This window comes from Stegodyphus dumicola, chromosome 5, assembly GCF_044657685.1.
Source record: "Stegodyphus dumicola isolate Sdum_Otavi_A_Nest chromosome 5, ASM4465768v1".
NCBI classification, from domain to species: domain Eukaryota; kingdom Metazoa; phylum Arthropoda; class Arachnida; order Araneae; family Eresidae; genus Stegodyphus; species Stegodyphus dumicola.
This window is the reverse complement of record NC_140772.1, coordinates 133,403,351-133,425,364: the sequence shown is the minus strand read 5'-3', so window position 1 is coordinate 133,425,364 and position 22,014 is coordinate 133,403,351. Positions and strand designations below refer to the sequence as shown.

Here is a 22,014-nt window from a genome sequence, read left to right as displayed (position 1 = left end):
AGTTAACAAGGGCGTATATCCAGTCCTGCCCAACATGTCAAGCAGTTAATTATGTTAATTTCCGCCCGATGGGTTTCTAAATAGCATTAGATCAGAGTTAGCCACTTCTTGAGAATAGTACCTCAGGGTTCAGATATGAATATAAGGTGTGTTCTGAGGTCTTGCTATGTTGAATTTTAACACTTATTGTTTTGATTGTAGGCGGTAGTGTTGAACACTTGTACATAAACACGCATCGCATGTGTTTATTGTTTCTCTTTACAACACATGCCAGAGAGCACGAGGAGATAATTAAATAATGGTATGAATGAAATAAGAATAGATTTTTAAAAGAAAAATATACGTGTTCATGTTACTTGCCATTTGATTGTTTAAAATGTCATTAAACTAGTTTTCCTTCCAGATATCTGGAAGGAACCAAATTCAACTAAGAAAAACTCCTGTTTGTAGATGCAGTACAGATGAAAAGTGCATGGAGATAATATTGTAAAACGACTTTTAATTTCTAGATTAGATAGTTTTTAGTGAGGAGTTTTTGTAAAAGATTGGCTTTGCGTTAGACTTAAAATCTAGAGCTAAAAGTTTTCAACAAGGTCGTTTAGACCTCAGTTTCAAACTAATTAACTCTGGCGGGAAGTATGTAAGGATCTTAAGTTTTACTAACGTTTATTTCATTTTAAAACTTTACTATACTTTCTTATTTTCCACTTCCAGCCAGAGTTCAATACGTTAACTGGCTTATGCAAATTGTATTTGCTAACGCCTAAGTATTTAAGTTGTGGCTTTTTGCCAAGAGTTAGAGAGAGAGAGGAAGTGAGCCGCCTTGCCACTGCATTCTTACGAATCTTCAATCAGTTTCTGCTTTCCTTTAAGGCCAGAGGTTTAGTCCTCTTGATATTTAAAACGTATTGTAGTTTCAGAAGTTTGCGTAGTACCTACGTAACCTTTTAAAAAGGCCAGTCTTAGTGTTAGGCATTTGTATACTAATTCAAAGTTAACTTTTAGATAGAGTTCTAGTTAGTAGTTTTATATTTTTACGTTCAACGCAAGTGGTTGGTCTCTGTATCCCGAAGTACGGGAGCACCTGTAAAGTAATAGAGATTAAAGAGTTCTGTATACCCTTCCTGCTTGCTTCGTCTATTCCACACATACTGCAACATAGCTTTAATATGCTCTCTGATCCTATTCAGGATACGTTATATTTCCAAAGCAAGTCAAAAGACATACAAGTCTAGACAACTTGAACAGCTATATGTGTTATACCTACCTACCCATACAAAGATTCTGGCGTTTCCGTTATGAGCTATTCTGTCGATGACGAGACCTGAAATATGCATCGTTGTTAGTAAGAGGAACGATTAATCGTATCTCAAAACTAGAAAGTAATTTCTCGTTAAAGAGGTGATTTATCGATATATTATCTAAATGTCAAGGGATCTAAGAAATGTTTTGGGGCTCCATGTTAGAACGCACTATAATGCGTGTGCTGATAACTTAAAAAAGTGCATCTAGCAAGCCGCTTTGTATATAGCGCAGCCTTATGCAGGTGCAATAAACTCTTTATCTAGATATGGTAATCCTTGAGGATAGTGAGAGGTCTCTAGCTTATGCATTTGCTATGCTGATTTGTCTGGCAGTTAAAAGCACATACGTCTCTATCGTACAGTTGCGACATGTTGAAGACATGTCCGAGCTTCATTCGGACATCCTCAGTAATATAAAATTCCCTAAATGTCTACAAATAACGTTTTGTGGAATAATAAAATCCCTTAATTATTTTATTCAAGTGAGAACAGCCTCTAATCTTCTTATGATCTTATTACATATATTAGTTATTTATAGGGTTTTTGTGTGTTATATTTATTAGCTACAAATAATAAATGCTTTTACTAGGAAAAAAGCAAACAGTACTTTCAGTTACAAATTATTTACGAGCTATTCACATTACAAACTATCAGAATTGACTGAAATCAATATTACAAACTTCCTAGCAGCCAATTCTGTGAAAATTTACATTAATCTTCTCAGAGAAACAAACATTACCTATCAATTGCAATACATAAAAGTCTTATATGATTTCCTCAACTTATGAAAATGAATGCGAACTCAGAGAAATTCAGAATAAATTCGAAAGAATACACTGATGTGCAAAAATTAAGGGCGAAGTCGAAAAATTAGCATATCAGCTGAACGAAGAGGCAGAGCGGACAGAAAGACCAATCAGGAGATTAAGTAAGGTGATGTACGGTAGCACATGCGCAGATATGCAGGTAGACGTAATGGGGGAGTGTCTGAGTAGGATAAAGCATGTTGTCGGTGTAAGATCAGTATTTCTGGCAAAGAGATTGCACGCCGTATAGCACTTTAAATCACACCGAGTTGCTGCCTCAGCGAGAAATGGCGAATAATCAATCAGTTAGACAACATCTGGATGCTTTTACCCGAGGTCGAATCATTGGGAAGTTGGAGGAAGGCCGCAGTGTGACAAGTATGGCTGCAGAGTTCGGAATTGCTCACAGCATCGTTTCACGACTTTGGAGACAATTTCAAACTACAGGAACAGCTATCCGGGGGTTTAGTAGTGGTCGTCCACGAGGAACCACGCCCGCAGATGACCGGTATATTGCCTTACAGGCCAGAAGAAACAGGAGGCAGACAGCGGGAGAAATCGCTAGACACACGACACAGGCGGCAGACAGCGGGATAAATCGCTAGACACACAACACAGGCGACTGGACGACCGATATCGCGTTTTACCGTGGCCAGAAGACTGCACGGTGGTGGTCTGTTTGCACGACGCCCTGTACGGTGTGTTGCCCATCGGAGAAGGCGTTCTCTGTGGTGCCGGGAACACCGGAATTGGAGAGACAATAAATGGGGACGAGTACTCTTTACAGATGAGAGCAGATTCAGTCTGAGTAGCGATTCTCATCGCATACTCATCTGGAGAGAGCGGGGAAGCCGCAATCATCCCTCGAACATCATTGAAAGGGACAGGTATGGAGGTGGCAGTGTTCTCGTTTGGGGAGGCATCATGCTTGGTAGTAGTACAGACCTTCATATCTTCGACGCAGGTTCAGTCAACGGGACCCGTTATTGTAACGACATTCTTCTTCCATATGTGCGTCTTTTTAGAGGCGCTATGGGTCCGCAGTTCCTTTTCATGGACGACAATGCACCATGTCATCGCACAGTAGCTACCGAACAGCCCTTAGAGAGTGAGGATATTGAACGTATGGATTGGCCGGCACGATCTCCGGATCTCAATCCCATCGAGCATGTATGGGATTTTCTAGGCAGACGCTTGGCAGCTCGTACCTTACCACCAGTAACGATTCTGGTGCTTCGATTGGCGCTGCAAGACGAATGGGCAGCAATGCCTCAACAACTCATTGACACCCTCATTCTCAGCATGGGCAGACGCTGTGAAACCTGCCTAGCAGTCAGGGGAGATCACATCCCCTATTAAAGACCGGATCTTTCTTGCTGGACACCCATCACAGGGATGTTTCGGCCTTCAGTCGCATTGCGCTCCATGCTACTTTTTCAATTAGGCTTCTTTTTATTCCTCTGATTTCTCTTTTAGTAAGTGTTGCTTACATTACTCATGTCCTTACGTATTGGGGATCTTACGGTATTAAATGTGTTGATTTGGAAAGCTTTTGTACAAAGTTATATTGAAAAAACCGTTTCGTCCTTAATTTTTGCACACCAGTGTATATGTAAGAATGCACTGTAATGCGTGTGCTAGTTACTTGAAAAAATTATCGATTAGCAGGCGCTTTGTATATAGAGCATTCACTAGAATTAAAAATCACAGCATAAAAATGGTCAATTTGGTGCTAATAGCCGTAAATTCTAAAAACAATTTCGAAGTGAAAACAGGTAAAATTTGGCCAAATGCTTGAGAGCCAAATCAGTCACGAAATATTTTCCGAATTATTTTAAAAAGGTAATTATAGAAAAGAATTAATAATAAAATCAAGTTTCATTATAATGATACTAAGTTTAAATTCATAGTCTAGAAACCAATTCTAAGTTTACGTAAATGTTATATATAAACTTAGAAAAATAACATTTTTATTACGTATAGTAGGGCATGTTTTCAGCAGAACCGTAAAAATAGCCTAGTAAAAGCGATGCCTATTAGTAGCAAGCAAAACTATATTGTTTAAGCGGTTAACTTTCATTTCTGATTTTAAAAACACCATTTCTTAGAAGATTAGAATGCAAAAGATAATAATTTTACACTAATGTATAAGATATTTTCTTCTTCCTATCTGTGTGTCTTTGTGGTGTAATTGGTAGCACGTTCGGTTAGCAATCAGAAGATATGGGATTCAGATTCCGTCAAGAGGATTGTTGGTTATTCACGTTTCTTGCTTCAAAAAGTTTAATAGACTCTACAAATGTAATTTCGGTAAATACTTACTTCGGAACACTCAAATTTCCCGTTAAAATATTTTTTTTGGAAGTCTCTTTGCCTTTTTCGGTCTTTCTTTGAATTTAATTTCTAGCAAAAGTTCCTATAATCAAAGTAAATTGCGTCACACTTCAATTCTTATTGAGCAAAACTTACCTCGAAAATTGCTCATGATTGCATTTAGAATATTCTACAAGTTTTCAAATGTAAATTGATGCTAAAATATAACGCACATTTCCTTGTCATGGCATTATTCCAGAAACTGAAACATTTCGTAAAAGAGTAGTGGAAATGATCAAGTGAAGAAATGTTCTGAAGACAAAATTTCTCGCTAGTGAAATACAGCGCATTCTATTTGCTGGCAAAATAAATAGCCCTTTGGATGAATTTCAAACGCTACACGTTCGTCGTAGGAATGAGCACGGAATGTACGTCGTAGGAATGACTATGCAAATGGTATACTCTGAAACAGTATATAAACAATATAAATGTAAGAAATATTCTTATAACTGAAAACGATTCGCTTCGAATTTTATTATTCTGTGTTGCCTTTTTTTTTTTTTTTTTTCTTTTCACGATGTCCACTTTGATCAATAAAACTGGAAACTATTATCAACCGAAGTTCAATATAAGAGCTAAGTACAATCTATTTTAAATTTCGTACTTTTAAATGAGTTTGAATTTAATTTTACATAGATATAATTCATGTTATATCTTTTATTATTAATAGGAACCATGCTTTAATATTTAATACCTAAATCAAAAATTTAATTCTAATTTTCTGTTTTTATCTTTGATTTAACTAAAGTTGGGAAATAAATTTTCCGAATTTTAGAGAATAACTATTGTTTTTTTAAGGGCGCACAGATTTATATCATTTGAATATGTCCAAATAGCATATACAAAGAAAAAGGAACTAAACATATATAATTGAAAAGGAGCTACTGAAAATATATATATACATTTTAACTCTCGATATAATTTTAATCGTCTGCATCAGTGAAATTGCTCAACGTTTGTAATGCGGAAGCTATATGTAATGCGGAAGCTAATGTGCTATTAATTAAAATCTCTAGTTAAAGGCAGAAATAGTAGTTAGATACAATAAAATTACTCCTTATTAATTTTCAAAACTTTTTGTACGTTGCCTATAAATTTAGGAAATTCATGATGATACTAAAAATATTTTTGCCCATAATATGTGTGCTGGAAGAATCCCTTTAAAATGCTCTTGCAAAAGCTTACGCAGCTTGTGGAAGCATTCTGAAGTGAAATAATTCGAGTGTTCTTGATAATTCAAGAAAGTGAGCAAATCTAAATTTTCGATTAAGTTCCATTTTGGCATTTTAGTAGAGCGTAGACGGTAAGGCAGTAGCAGTGATATTAGCAGCAGTATTCTAGCTCAATTCTCAAATTTTTATAAAGAGTTCTATTAACTATTGGCTGTTATGACATGCGTAAATTTGAAGAAATGTTAGCAATCTATGAGACAGGAGTAGCTGAAAAATAAAATATTTTCCCGAACGGAGTCGTATACAAGATCTCCAAATAACCGACTACATGTGCTCACGTCTCCATTTCAAGAATGCATGGAAAGAACATCCTTAATTCGCTATACAAATCATTAATTCCTTACATTATAAGATATTTTATGTTAATTAATCGATTATTATGATTTAACCCTTTACTGTAACTTCTTTGCGTAGCCATCACCAGGATGAGAACCAGACTGAAAAGTATTCAAATTGAGAGTTTTGAATATTTTAAATACACAACTCTTGAAAGCGATGCCTACAGTTTATTCAATAGCAAAGCTCTATGAGCGAATACTCCGGCATTTTTCTAACCGCAGTTAAAATATTATGCCGCGCCATTAAAATATTGAGCCAGCTTAAATCGGAAAATTTGTGTATTCTCTGACTACACTACTGTTAATCTTATATTAACAACTTATGTTATTTTAAATGCCAGAAAATGTCGGTGCTTTTATTCCAAGCACGAGTTGTGCCTTCCGTTTAAATATTCTTTAAGACTAAATAAAAACGTTATTACTTAAACCTCCTTAAAACTTTGTTATAATATTTCAGACGGAGAGCTAATTTGCATGTCGGTCTAACAGGATATGAAGGACTTTGAGTTAATTCTGCACAAATAGTACCTTATATAACACATACAGTGTTTATTATATATATATATACAGCGTTTTAGACTGTTAATTGCGTTAGAGAAATGCCAAATGAAGTCCACTGAAGAAGTCTGAGACTGGTGACGAGTTTAGCTTGTATGCCAGATGTAGAGATAGTAGGAATTTCGGAGCCAAACATAATTGAAAGGAATTGGAGTTTACACCTGAGTCTAACACCAGTACCTCCGAGTTCCGAGTTTGGTGTGCTAACAACCGCTTACGAAAAGAATACCTTTAATCCCTCGTAAACTCTTAATTTCTCACAAACTATACAGCAGAAGTATTTTATATTACATAACTTTCATTTTTAAAACTAGGGTAATTTGTAAAGAACTCCCAAAAGATTTAGTAAGGACTGGCTAGTAACAGTAAGATATGGAAGTTCATGTTCCAAGATCATAATTTTCATAATTTGGATAATCTACTCTACAATAATAGTAGACGAGATATAATTTACAAATCGTGAATATTAAATGAGTGACAGTACAGTATTACTAAAACATTTTACTTGCATTTGTTTTCGTGAATTCACCGAAGTTTGGCAAAGTTATTTAAAATGAAATAATAGTTTCAGCTTAACCAATGATCAAACAAAATATATGAAAATTAAGAAAACTTTAATGTTTTTCAGTTTTAGACATCTAATTGAACAACTAATTATGGAAAACCCTAATTTCTTTGTAAAGTTAACTGATTAAACAAAGTTTTGATGACGCAAGTAACAGTTCTTAGGTCAGTATTTTTTCAACATTCATATTAGAAGAATTAGTATATTTTTTCGTAATGATTTTCGAAGATCAGATGTGCGCTAAAGGTATATAAGGTATTTCTTCCGCCTCCCTAGCGTGCCTTCGTGGAGTAGTGGTTCTGCACGCTGGATCGGTATTCCAGAGGCCCGTGGTTCGATTCCCGGCGAAGGTGTTGCTAATTTTCTGCTTCCAAAAACTACCTAATGTCTCTACAGTGGCGCACGAACTAGAAGGGTTGTGGATGATGACTTTCCACACCCAGGATTTGGCGACTGACTCCCCTAAAAACCCCAGTCGCCCTTTAAAAGGGGGAGTATATAAGGTATTTCTCCCGTCTCCCTAGCATGCCTTCGTGGTGTTGTAGTTCTGCAAGCTGGGACGGTATTCCAGAGGTCCGTGGTTCGATTCCCTGCGAAGGTGTTGCTAATTTTTCATTTTTCCTGCTCCCCCCTCCCAAAAAAAATAATAATAATGTCTTTACAGGTATAAAACTGGGAAGAGAGGACTAACTAGGAATTTTAAACATTTCATCCCTTCCAGAATAAGTCTTTGGGAAACGATCCTGCAGCAATAATGTCGCCTAAGAGATAAAACTGATATTACTTTCTTAAGAGGACGAAATTAGTTTATGTAAGTGTCTTTCGAACATTCTGAAATACTAATTAATTTAAAATATTTCTGAAGGTTTCAACTTATTTTATTCTGTTCATGCTGAGTAATACAGAGTGATCATAAAAAATTTTTCCCGACACCTGTCGACCTATCCGCTTAACCAATCGAAATGAAATTTCAGATTTTGTTATTTGAATGTATTTCCTAGAGATTGTAATGATTTAAAAACAATACAGCTCTCACAGTTACGATTACAGGGAAAACATTTCGAAATTTCTGAATGGCAACACCCCTTTTTTTCCTGCGTAAATTAATCAGCGCAGTGTAAAACATTAATGTGAGATGATATACGATGAACAATTAAATTGCCGGTGTAAAACATTTGCAAAGAAGAGCTTGGTGAAGAATCAAGGACAACAACAACAACAACAACCAAAAAAAAAACTTTTGCTGGCATTACAAGTTTTTAAAGTGCCCACCTTATCAGAAGATAACGCATTGCACACAGCAGATTGTTGAAAGCAACAACGATCGTAACATCACAGGAGGAATCTGTATAACTTCACGTTTTATGGTACTTTTCAATTCTGACAAATCTATTGAATGGCCTATTGGAATCTATTGGATCTATCGCGGTGACCATGAAGCTGCAAAATTATGGAAGATGACTCTATCTCGAAAGTGTTGCTGCAGCACTTGGCGAAAATATTTGTGACGTATAGACGACCACCATCTTGCATCCTTACAATGTCATTAACGACATTTCGATGCTGCAGTTATGGAATTACGTAATTCTGCAACATTGTTGTACACCAAGCATTTGTCATAGAGCACGTTTTCATACCAGTGGAAGTGACATCTTAAAAGAAGTACGGACCGAGAACGAATGTGATTGCAATGCCCCAAACTCGACAACGTCTCCAGGTTGTAACATTCGGACGCGTTGGAATCGATAAGAAAACATCAGCAGAACACAGCGCAGAAGCTTAAGGAATATGATTTTCGGTACATTCAGGCTTCTTTGTTTTACAGCAGCAATTTTCGTCATATGTGTATCTTTCGAAAGTCATTTACGGTTTTTCAATGCGCTGATCAATGTTGCATAGAAAAAAAAGTGGCCGATGCCATTCGAAAATTTCAAAATGTAAGCCTGAGAGCTCTATTATTTTAAATCACTACAATCTCGAGCGCATAAATTCAAATAACAATAGCTAAAATTTATTTCGATTGGTTTTGCGGATAGGCTATCAGGAATTCATAAATCAGGGTATTTTTAACTACCCTGTATTTCCTTTTTCTAAAAGTCCATTGGAATAGGATTACAGGGGCATAACTATTAAAACTTTTAGTGTTAATAATAATTGTAACGAATATTAGTTTCTATTCTAAAAAATCAGTTTACATTGAAAAGTTAACAGATGAAAACGATTACTTTTGGAAATTTAAAATAGAACAACTTCTACTAAAAGAAGGTTTTAGATACTACTGTCTTTAAAGAAAAGCGTAAAACAGATTATGATATTTGGTTAAAAAGGACCGAAAAGCTAATGCTTATTTACATATTTCAGATTCGCAAATTATCCGAGTTTTACAAAGAAGTATGGCAAAAGTTCATGAACGCGTAAATTTAACAGACTGTTTCTTAGAAAATTATACGCTATTATATATGATGAAAGTCTAAAAGTGCAGAAACACATTGAAGCAGCATTAGAATTGGCTAAAGAGCTGCGCAGTGTAAGTAAAGAAATTAAAGAAAATAACTTGATAGCAATTTTGACAAATTCTAACAACTCGTTAATAACCGCAATAGAAAGTAAACTGAAACTGAATTGTCTTGAGAATATATTAAAAGTAAAATATTGGACGAATACTGTAGACGTGTTGAAACCAAGCAAGCTCAAAAGCATGATTCAATAGTTTTGAAAAATAAAATCGAAGATACGAGTTACACTAAGTAGAAGATTCTACTTAGTGTAACTCGTACAAGATAACTTCTTAGTGTAGTTATCTTGTGTTAATAGGAATAAACATGTAAGAAGTGAGTGTTTTCATTTAAAACGTAATGCTAGGACTTCCTCGAAAAAAGTAAATAAAAGCGAAATGGAAAATATTCGTTAAATCGTAAGAGTAATGTATGCCAAATAACAAACATGCAAAATGTGGAAAACAAAGACAATGGATATCTAAAGAAAAGTGTCGAAACAGGGAATTCGCAAGCTCAGTTTAATCAAATTCCCCCCCCCCCCAGGGTCGACGTAGAGAACTCTTTGAAGCTACTGGCTATGATCTGTACCTAGGCAGTCTCGGTTACGAGGGTATAAAATCCATGAACTTCTAAGCTACTAAGATACTGATACTAAGATACTAAGTTGTTTTTGCTGGGTTTCTACTACACTGCGGCAGTACTTCCCAGTAGCAATGAGAGAACTCCCTAGGGACCTGGCTTTGAGGAGAACTCAAGTGAATCCTGTAGTAGGAGAACATCATAAGAAAGCTGAAAAGAGAATAAGAGAGAGTTAGCTGATGTGCCACCCTCTGGTGGCGGTGGCGGAAGTTAGAAGAAATTCAAAGTCCGGAAGTGGAAAGTCGGGAACAGGAACTGGCGAATCAGGAGGCTGCGTTGGTAGAGGAGAGCAAGTTTCACTGATTTGTTCAGGCCGGTCACCCTCCCGGAAGCATAATGGCAGACCGCACATTGAGTTGAACAGTGTTAAGCGAATTTCGCTTACTGCGCATGCTTGATGGTGTACCTTTGGCGCGGGGAGAAATATTGGCGATTAAGCAACCCTACGCTAGCTTATTCGTGATCTCCATGGCTGTCGAGTGTGTTCGAGTGATGTTTACAATTGCAATGTTTGTCAATAACAGTGCATTTAATATTTGTTAACATATGTTCGTAATAATTCGTTACTTAGATGTAATTTGTTCACATGTTATAATTCAGTAATTGTAAACTGGAGATTCTAGCTTAGTTTGTTAGCGTATATCCGCGCTTTTATTTTCTCATTTTAAAGAATTTAATAACTAGCATTAAGGAATTGTAAAATTCAGTGTTATTTGCAAGCACTTGTTATATTCCTCAGTATTTATTTATGTATGTACGGATGGAACGTATGGTAAATCCTGAATTGTTTTTATTGCTTAAAAGTATAATGAATAAATTTTCAACTAATATATCCTAAATTTCAGTCTTTTTCTGAAAGAAAATTTGTACAGTTCCAAAGGAATGTGCAGTATTTCATAAGTATTATATCTTACATTTTGAATGCAAAAACTGCTTCACATAACTTCGCAATAATTTAAGCTTTCTAGTTGTTTGAGCAGTACAGCAAAAAATAGTATTTTAATACGGTAATTAATTTACATTTACATTATACTCTACGAAGTTTTGAACGCCAGATTTGTTTACAATCAGATGGCGGTACATATACCGTATTTATCTTCTTTTCAAATCGCGCCAACATAGTTATTACGCCAAATTCTTTTCTGAGCATGCGCAGTATGCGACATTCGTTTAACACTGTTTAACTCAATGTGCGGTTTGCCATTACGCCTCCCGGAAACTGACCCGAATCGATGCTGCTTGAGTTTTCAATCATGATGAGAGATGCGTAAATTTGTTCGTAAATTTCATCAGATTTAGTGGAGAAAAGAACTTAATTCTCCTCTTCAGCAAAATTCATCAGAAACATGGTAGCTTTAAATCCTATGGAAAGTTTTTCTGCAGGGGATCTTGCTTTACGAATTTTATCCAGGAATTCAATAATGTTTCCCAGGAAATTTCTTATCTTCTTGTCTTGTAAACCAAGACATAGCCTGTTCTGCTTCTCTCGGTATTACTGAAGGTTTCCTTTTCACTTTCTCACTGTACTGAGGCTTGGAAGCTTTCTTTACTTCATCAGTTTCTGCGTTTCTGAGTTGTGGAAAGTCTTCAGGCTTCTTTTGAAATTCTGTTGGTTTCATTGGGGCGGGTTTCTGCTCGAATTTTTTCTTATATACAGCACATCCTCTGTAACTACTTACATGATTTTCGTTACAGAAAATGCACGTAGGTTTTTCATCTTTGCTCATCTGGCACATATTACTTCGATGAGGTAATCCACATCTACAGCAGCGTTTTTGATTTGTGCACAGGTGTTGGGAGTGCCCCCACTCCTGACACCCGAAACACTGTATCGGTCTCTTTATATTTTTCAATCACAATATTGACACTAAATATATTATTGAGATTATAGATAGCACATCCATTTTTACTTTTCTTCAGCTCGAGTAGCCAAATCGGTAATTTTTTAGAATTATTCTTGCGGGATCTGCAGAACTGCTTCACTTTTAGTATGGGGTATTTCCGTCTCTCTAAATCTTTAAATATTGCTTCCTCAGTAATTTTATCGGGGAGATTCTTCAGGATACCTTTTAAGGGTTTTTCATGACTCATTAGATAGGTATGGTGGAGTATGCTTTTCAACTTTGTTGCAGAACTTTCAAGTTGCAGAACGGTTTTGTAGTCTTCTATAGATTTTACGTTTATGATAATTGATTTTGTCTTAATTTGTGCTTCAAATTTTTCTTCGCACGAGTTGCGGAGTTCTTCTTCAAGCTGCAGCCATTCTACATTTTCCTGCTTTAATACTATAGGAGGGAGTACTTCCTCTGGGTTTATTTCGGCTTCAGCATCAATTTTAGAGTTATCAAATCTTTCAAAGCGGATGCTTTGTGGAATTTCCATGGGTTTTTGCGGGGCCTTCACGGTTTTCTTTGGAGAAATCGAGGGTTCTTTGGGAGTTGCCTGTTTCTCTTCATTTTTGCTTTTCATCTCTTCTTGTTTTTCCTGCGTCGATGTTGGACTCACTCTGAAACGGGGAGAATTCTTCACACTTTCTACAAATGCTTAAATTCCTTGTTCTTGGATGAATTTCGTCACTTCTATTAAACTTTCATTTTTTACATAAGGTGTTTTTTCATTAGTGGGAGTTGAGGGAGGCATCTGCTTACCTTTCTTCTTGGGGTTTTTCTTGATAAAATCTTCTTTCCTCCATTTCTTAGATTTCGATGTCGAAGCTCGAAAAGAGCATTCAGAATTCTGGTCTGAAGTTAGGTCGTCGTCATCAGAAAGTTCGTCGGGTGTCCTAAAAAAGGACATTTTCTCGTACCCGAGGGTACCTAAACCAGCAGATTATGAAAATCGCAATAAAAATCAAAAACACTGAATTGACCGCCTAAGGTACTGGATCAGCTACTGCGAGAATACAGAGAATGAGAATGCTTGGCGGTTCTAGAACCCCGAAGCCGTTTTATACGGCTCGACTGCAGGGAAATTGGCGAAGACTACTGCCCTGTGAAGAGAGAGGTAATAACTCTGTACTCCGCTAGGCGGTTGGCCCACTGTACGGGGGGGGCTGTCCCTTCGATGAGGTGAGAGGTGATAACTCTGCACTCCGTCTGGGGTGGTTGGTCCACAGGAACAAGGGTTCGAGCCCGGGTAGTACTGGCAGGTAGCATATCTGAGGAACCATCAAATCTCCAAACGTGCATGTTCCCACTTTCTGCGAAACCCGAGAACCAGAACCTGCGCGCCGGAGAGGTAGCAGTTGGTTATGAGAGAGTTCTTTAAAATGTCTGCTCCCTCTGTAGTGTGGGAGCTGAAGCAGTAGTAAGCGAATGTTCTTTTTCCTCTCTTAGGGGAACTACCGACTGGTTGGCCCACCTCTCGCCTATACGGAGGTTTTCAGTGGTTTTATTCCGTGTCGTGCCAAAATCACTGAGTGTTGGCGGTACACGTATCTAATGACAACTTAATCATATTCTGAAAGTAGAACATGAACATAAATCAGAAATAAAAATGGATTATCGACTCTGGAGCTTCAATTCACATCTCAAGTGATCTATACATTTTCTCTCAAGGAAATGAGTCGGTCAAGAAGATAGTAACAGTAACAAATGGGCTAAATTAATTTCTCCTGATGTTGGTGGAAGCTATTTTAAAATTCAAAACTTAAATGGTCAGATTAATCAGATAATATTGGAAAACGAACTGCATGTACCATATTTAGACAGTAACTTACTGTTAATCATGCACGATTGTTACATTTGATGGTAATAAGTGTACTATAAAAAGGAATAAAGTAATTATAGCTTACAGAAACCCTCAACGAGGTTTACATAGGTTGACTGCCAGCTTAATCGACGAGAAAACATATTTTGCTAATGTACCATCATGTTCTAATACAAAATGTACTTTAAAATGGCATCAAAGTTTAGGCTCTAGAAGTATAGATTAGATTAAAACTCTTCAGAAAGATGATATGGCAGAAAACATAAATCTTGGCAAACGCAAACTCATAGTGTTGGATTTTCGACTTGTATATTAAAGCTAAACTATCAAAAAAAATAATATCCATAATAGGGTTTAAATATAACAATATAACCTCTAGAGTTAATGCATAAAGATATATGTGGGCAAAGCAAGCTGATATCTTAAGAGGAAAAGGATATTTTATAACGTTCATTGATGAGTGTTCACATTACACTCAAATTTATTTTATTGCTTCAAAGGATGAAAAATTAGATAAACTTAAAGAATAGGTTGCATCGACAATAAACGAATTTAGATAGAAACAAAAAATTGTCGGATCAAATTATGGTACAGAATACTGTAAGGAATCTATACTGAAAAACATTTGGAATTTCTCATCAAATTTCCGGTTTCTTAATGTCCAGTACAGAATCATGTAGTGAAAGTAACCACTGTCCCTTAAAAATGATAAAGGCTATGCTTATAAACTCAAAATAAACGAAATGCCAGAAGAAATATTCATAGGATACGATTTACAAAGCAAAGGGTATAGGATTTATACAGGTGGAAGCAAAATAATAGTAAGTAAAACAATTAAATATTCCGAAAAAGAGCTTATATCTTATAAACATATCAAAATAATACTTAAAATTCAGAATTAATTCATTCCAATATCTCACAAAATGATATAAGAAAGTAATGAAGAAACATCTCTTGGAGATGATATGACAGCAGATTTGAAAGCATCTGAAGAACCAATTAAACGCAAGGAAGAAAATATAGAAAGAAGAGTTTCTAAAACAACTAAAAAAGTTCCACCAGACAAATTCTCCTATGAAGCAGAAAACGAAGCATAAACATAATCTTGAAATAGAAATCCAGAAAGCTTTGAAAAAACAAAGCACATCCGTGAAATCCACAAGAAGGGATTGTGATAAAAGAATGAATATAATTGTGTATGTCAATGACATTCTAATAAATGCTACAGAAGAAACTCTAATTCTACAAATTATACGGTTTCCTCCCTCCTTCCTGCATGCCTTCGAGGTGTAACGGTAGCACACTCGGCGCGTATTCGATAGGTCCAGTTTCGAGTCCCAGCGAAGTCATTTCATATTTTTAACGTTCCCTGCTTCAAAAATCCTAATGACTCTCCAAAGAAATCAATAATTTAAAGAAATTCTATCCAATAACACATTTGGGTGAAGCTAATTATTTCTCAGGCATGAAAATCAATCGGAAAGAAAATATAAGATACCTTTTATATCAGAAAAATAAAATGAACCAACTTGTCAAGAAATGTCAACTTGCAGAAGCGAAACCTACTAATATCTTACACTTTCATACATAGCAGATGTAATAACCCACGTCTAAAAGACTGGAATGCTGTAAAAAGAATAATTAAATACCTAAACAGAACAAAAGATCTTTCTCTGTATATATCCTCGAAACTAATAGTCTAATCTGATGCTAATTGAGTACAAGACATTCAACACAGTAAATCTACCAGCAGATGCATTTCATGTTTTTCAAGCAACTGCATTTCATGGTTTTCAAGAAACGAATGTCATTTTATCCTGAGCAGAAGCTGAATATGTGGCACTTTTGCAATTACGCAAGAGTTATTGTAACTATTACATACGATATTTGTTGCCGGAAGAAAACGTTTGGAGGAACAGTTCTGAGAATCGCTCTTCCGCGAAATCGTGTTACCATCTTCATTTGGTAAACAGGCTGAATACCAAACAAGAATCAGTTATCGCTCAGATTGGCGAAAGTGACGTTTCGTTTCAAGTGACGTTTGCTTCTTCGTGTTGTTTTGTATCGCTCACACTCTTTTCGTTTTAAAGTTTATTGCTAGTTATGGAAGATAATAGAAAGGTGATAGCTATCAAGTTAATCACTTTGATCTCCACTCTGGCACTTCAAGTAACAGATAAACACACTTGTGGTTTCTAACAATCAATTACATCAGTGATAGCCAAATTCTGTATACACTAAGACTAGTTTAAAACGTGTGCTGGATAAGTCTATTTATCAGATATTACTTATGTGTATTTTCTGATGTCTGCATTCCAATGAAAATTTTATAGCTCACTGGAAAATTTGTGACCTGGTGAAAGCATTTTCTTGACTAATTTTATTGCTCATAATTACTGTTCTGTCCATAAATATAAACAAACAAACAGAACCCCCCCAAAAAAAAACAAGACTTTTTTATGACAAAAATCTATATGGGTGATTTTACACCCTTACAGCCAGCAGATACTATTCAGCAAACTGAAGATTAAATAAAGCATCTGAATACATGAGCAATCAGACATGTGCGAGTTGTTTACTGTCCCATAGAACACTCGGTAATATACCTAAAACACATTAATTATACCAACTCTAGAAATTAGAAGGTGCAGATCATGAGTTTGCTTTATGTGATTACGGCAAAGCTTCGAGTGATATCTGCCTAACAGGTGTTGGTGTATTGTTGGTGTATTGAGAATACGGCAAAGCACTCTAGGGCTATCTGCCTAAGGGGAGGGATGCCTTTCGTGGAGGACTTTCTAAGGGAAACTGGCTCGTATACATTTCTCTGCCTAACAGGAGAGATCCCTTTGTAGAAGGTTTTTTAAAACTGGCTCGTATACCAATTACAAATGGGGAAAACCAAGAAAACGCCCATGTAACCAGCCCGTTCGCGGCATTCTAACTTCAGACAGAATTACCAGAGTTCAAAGACGCTTCGGCCACTAGTAGGCCCGTGCACATAATTGAAAAGTGCAATTCATTATGTAAACACACATGAAAGTGATAATCAGTTGTGCACTATTTTAAGTAATCAAATGTTATAAATGCACGGTTGCTACATCTATTATTATTTATTAGTCATGTTTATATTACGTAGATCATACATATGATATAATTATGAATTAACCCGAAAACAAAATGTGTACACTCTTTAGTACTCAAATGCTCATCAATTATTTTTCAATTGATTATTACATATCCATAATAATTTGCAAAGGACTGATGACTACATTTGCTGCCAATCGCATGATCGTTAAATGAATTAGAAGTAACTTCAAATAAACGTTTTGGCAATGTTCATTTTTGTATTCATACATACATATATATACACATCTAATAAGTCATATATTTACATTCAGATAGAGAGATGCGATGGTTTAAAAGTTGTTGATATATATTTACTAGTATTGATGTAATGAATAAGATTTATATTAATGAATGTATATATAAATGTTTTTCATCATCCATAGTAATAAATCCATAAATTTCCACTGTTTCAATATGTAGCATTTACAATAAAAGTATAGTTTCTAATGTATTTATAATCCAAAAAGTATTTCATTAATAACATGAAAATAATAGAAATATTTAATGAGTATTGTCATTATTACACAAACTATGCTTTTCTTTTATATGCATCTTTTACGCTGTTTAAAATGTGTCACTGATTATGCAATTAACAATTTAAAAGATAAGTAATTAGGATAAAAGCCGCGCATATACAAACGGATTTTAAAAAGTTATTCAACTTAAATTTAAGAAATAAAGTTCTATTATATAACAGTGATAATACACGATCAGCACGAAATACGAGAAATTTGGCGAACTTTTGGCGACGAACAATTTGTAAACAAATCCGAAATGCAAGAAGTTCGTAAAATACTGACAACTCTTAAATTTCCACGATTATATATTTAATTAATATATATACATTTTTAAAATGACTCAGGCATTTACATTACAACAAAACAGCAATAATTAAATGGGCCTCTATTTCCACCGTCCGTGACTTCACAGTGACCATCGCCATATTGAAAGTTACCCGTGATCCTTCAGAAGCAGAACTTTCGTCTGATTGGTTGAACGTACGAGGAACACGTCTCCAGACGGAACATTTTCGGGAAAGTTTTAAAATGTTGCTCGTAGCCGGGACATTTTACTCCTAGCTAGACGAAACAATTCTCGGAAGCCTCCCGCTTAAAGCAGTGCTACTAAAATCTCGTTTCTCGAAATTGTCCCGCGTAGCCGTGTGCGTCCCTAGAAGTGATAGCCTCTTTACAATTAAAGTCCCAGTCACATTATGTTTCGGTTACGCGGGATTTGACGTCGAAAGGGACAATTCTCAGAACCCGCACACTTCCAGGAAACACACGTAGCTAGGTTACCATTCTCACTTACTACAAAGACTTGAACGCCAAACAGTAATCGATTATCGCTCAAATCGGGATCACGTGATCCTTCAGAAGCAGAACTTTCGTCTGATTGGTTGTCTTTACCCGGGACCCCAGACATTTTCAGTGAGGTTTGAAAAAATCCCGCGTAGCCGCAACATTGCTTCCGTAGCTAGGCGGGGCTTCGCTTCAGGCAAGGCTCTTTTTTCTAGGAATCCTCTCTTTTAAACCAGTGCTACCAGAATCTCGTTTCTCAGAAACGTCCTGTCTAGCAGGAATTGCAGCCATGTGTGATATAACAGAAAATTTAATCTACCCCAAATTCTACTATAAACGTTTTTGGAGACAATCAGTCAACCTTAAAACTTGTAGAATATGAAAAATACAACTCGCGTACGAAACACATTCATTCAAAATTTTATCATATACGTGACTTGCACAACAAGAACTTTATAAACCTAAGCAAATGGTTACGGTTGGCATATTTCACAAGTGCACATCAGCGTAGCCACTGAGGGAGGGGTTTCGAAAATGGACCAATGAGCTTGTATTGCTCTTGTGACGCTAAATCTTCGTGCATGTGAGCGTATGTTGTTTGCATTTGTTTCGCAGTACAATTGTATTGCGTAATAGTAGAAAATCTCATAGTGCTTTCGTTTTATGAGTTTAATTAATCGCTGACATTTCACTTTCACGATTTTTATCACTCATTGATATTTGGATTTATGTTCACGGCATATTATAGCTCTTTACATCGAGAAAATGACTCAAGCTGCAATTATCATCGAATATTATGCATTTACTAACAAATGTGGATTAAGAGATATCATGTGTATAGTTTTTTTTTTTTTTTTTAATTTTTATTTTTTATTGAACTGAGAAGGACTGGAAGTGTTACAATGAATCTAGTGCTTTCTTATTTCAGTGCTTGCATTCTTTTGATTTTGAAAGTGTAAGATTCAGAATACATGTTGTGTATGATTTGATTATATCCATTGTTAACATTAAAATTTATATTTGAATAAATTGAATATATTCGTTGTGAATAGATAAATTCATTCTGTATGTTTAAGAGTGAGCAGTTATAAAATGTGAAACTTAACACACTAAATGCAAATTAGTGAAGTGAATGAATGAATAAAACTCTGAATAAAAATTATGCATTGGCTATTAGTGTAGAACATCGTTTTCATATAGACTGCAATAAAAAGTGCTGACTTCTATTTACATATATAACTGGTGTAAATATTTTTCTCATATGCAAAATTTTATGTAAGGATGGCATTTGGGCTCAGATGTGTATCACATATTTATTTTGTCTTATTTATCACTTATGAAGTAATATTTCGCATGAATATTTTTGCTGAGTGTCCAACATGTGTTTGGATTTATTTCAAATTCTTTCAACCAGGTAGTGAAATCTTTCTAATTGCTTATATATGATCTAACTCCGTAATGAAAATTTTCAGAAGAAATAGACCATGTGCAGAAATTTGTACAGAAAATTGCGTGGCAAAATATTTTCAAACATCTTGCTTAAATCTTAAAGCGTGCGAAAGGTCATGTGACATGACAGAAATATTACTGGATGCTCATTGGTCCATCCTAGAGGCCACTCCTTCGGTGGCTACACAGATGTGCACTTGTGAAATATGCTTACGGTTGTCATGACTAAACCAATTAATAAAGCTAAACTTATATTTTTCAGGAATGAATTACAATTAGTTTGAGTCTCCCTAACAAAACAGGGGCAATATTAAAAGAATTTAGTATCCATTTTGCATAATGAGACTCAGAAACCGCGATCAGACATACATAAAAGGCATAAATTCGCTGAAACAGGATTAACTGGGAGCCTTAGCTATTCCACAATCCGTCTTTAATCTTGCAGTAAGAATGCGGCCTAAACTGTGCTAGAGAATTACTTACTCAAACGCTTTAGCGATTTAATGCACACATAATAATTTATTTTTCCTTGAACTTCTAATCGTACGATCTTTGTTGTTAAAATAATTTTAAAAAAATCTGAATTATCCATATTGTTAAGATTTTAAGGCTACTAAGTTTAGGTTGCTAAAATCAAAAGTATTTCATACTGTATATTATTCTAAAATTTGAAGTTCCCAAGAAGTAATGCTATGAAATGTTTAGAAATCTAAGAAATATAATAAATAAATAATAATATTAAAGCACTACGTATCGAAAAGGAATAAATAGAAATACCTATTTATTTAAAATCAATAAAATAATTTATTTAAAAAATAATATATATATATAAGTAAATTATAAATTTTTCAGCTGTAGTATCTTTTTCATGCAGTTGGCATTAAATGATGATGTAGAAGTAAATGCAATATGAAGCTGCACAAAATTTACATTCATAAATTTGTCTTTAATGTTATCATTATGCATACTTTGCCTTTATTTTACAGCATTTATATTTAACTAACTTTAAGAAATACTTTTGCTTAAATTATAATATTTATTTACAGATTTGCGGGTCATTTTATTTCTGAAATATTTTTCAAGACACGATTATCTCTTTTCTGACAAATAAACATTTGATTATGAGATAAGGAAATTAACTTACCGGGCGGCAGCTCTCAATTCCAGATGAACAGAAATAGTATTCTCGTCCGTAAGCAACTAAACCTGTATGCCAGATACCAGGTAAAGGTTTACCTAATTGAAAATGAAAAGAACCTTGCATAATATAATTTTATTTGATCATTTCCAAATAATTTATATTCATGATTACAGTTAATACCTATCACAAAATATTCCCTCTGAGCGGCACGGGTTTTTGGATCTGTCATGAAGACCTGTATTTATGCAGCACTTATTAGATAAATTTATATAATTACTTATTTTAATCTCTATTTTTCATAAACTTACATTCATTAAGATTATATTTACATTATTAAAGAAAGTAAGAAATCAAAATATCTTAAGTTATAAGCTAATATGCATTAAGTAACAAAACATCTCATAACCGGATAAAGCCAGTCTTGCCATTCAAAGGGTTAAGAAGGAAAGCAAAAATAAAATTCTGTGACAGCACCTTTTGATCAGAGTTTGTAAATTAAGACATGTATCATTTTCATTGAAGAAATTATCAAACACTATCACATATTTATGTAAAATAAATATGAGGAAAGAGAATGTCACTTGGATTTGTGTACTAGCATATGTGGAATGATTTTCTGGAATGTGTTGAGGTCGAAAACCCGCAGAACCTATTTTTAGACATTCCTGCTCCCTTTCGGATTGTTTCACGATTTTGATACTGTGTTTTCTTGCATTATTAGAGAAGTCTACGTAATTGATAAAAATGCCGCTCAAAGTGCTCATTGTACTGGAATACCCCTCACGGAACACAAAACCTTCTTATTTTGCTTGAGGATTAATCTTCATCAAAAAAAGACGTATTCTGTGTTAATGAAATGCAGCCTTTTTTGAAACTTGTGAAAAAAAAAAAAGTGGAGTGGAGAGAGAAAAGAAAAGTGGAAAGTGGAAAGAAGAGGGAAAATATTCTCTCCAGTTTTCCCTTCTTCTAAAAT

General features: G+C 35.1%; 1 protein-coding gene and 1 long non-coding RNA gene across 3 annotated transcripts in view; one reads left to right on the top strand and one right to left on the bottom strand.

Annotated features, from left to right (window-relative positions):
- The window catches only part of LOC118196204 (uncharacterized), a 100,435-nt gene that overhangs the window by 76,317 nt on the left and 2,104 nt on the right, over positions 1-22,014 (bottom strand). Inside the window, exon 2 of the mRNA XM_035367617.2 lies at positions 21,045-21,136. Within this exon, the coding sequence (XP_035223508.2) occupies positions 21,045-21,136 (92 nt within the window). The remainder of the gene's footprint in view (positions 1-21,044; positions 21,137-22,014) is intronic.
- LOC146997236 (uncharacterized) lies at positions 4,815-21,084 on the top strand. 2 transcript variants are annotated; one of them, XR_015041238.1, is made up of 3 exons: positions 4,815-4,913; positions 7,841-7,987; positions 20,947-21,084. It is a non-coding gene; the product is annotated as an uncharacterized LOC146997236 (long non-coding RNA). The 2 variants fall into 2 exon arrangements; XR_015041237.1 differs by lacking the exon at positions 4,815-4,913 and adding an exon at positions 4,954-5,062.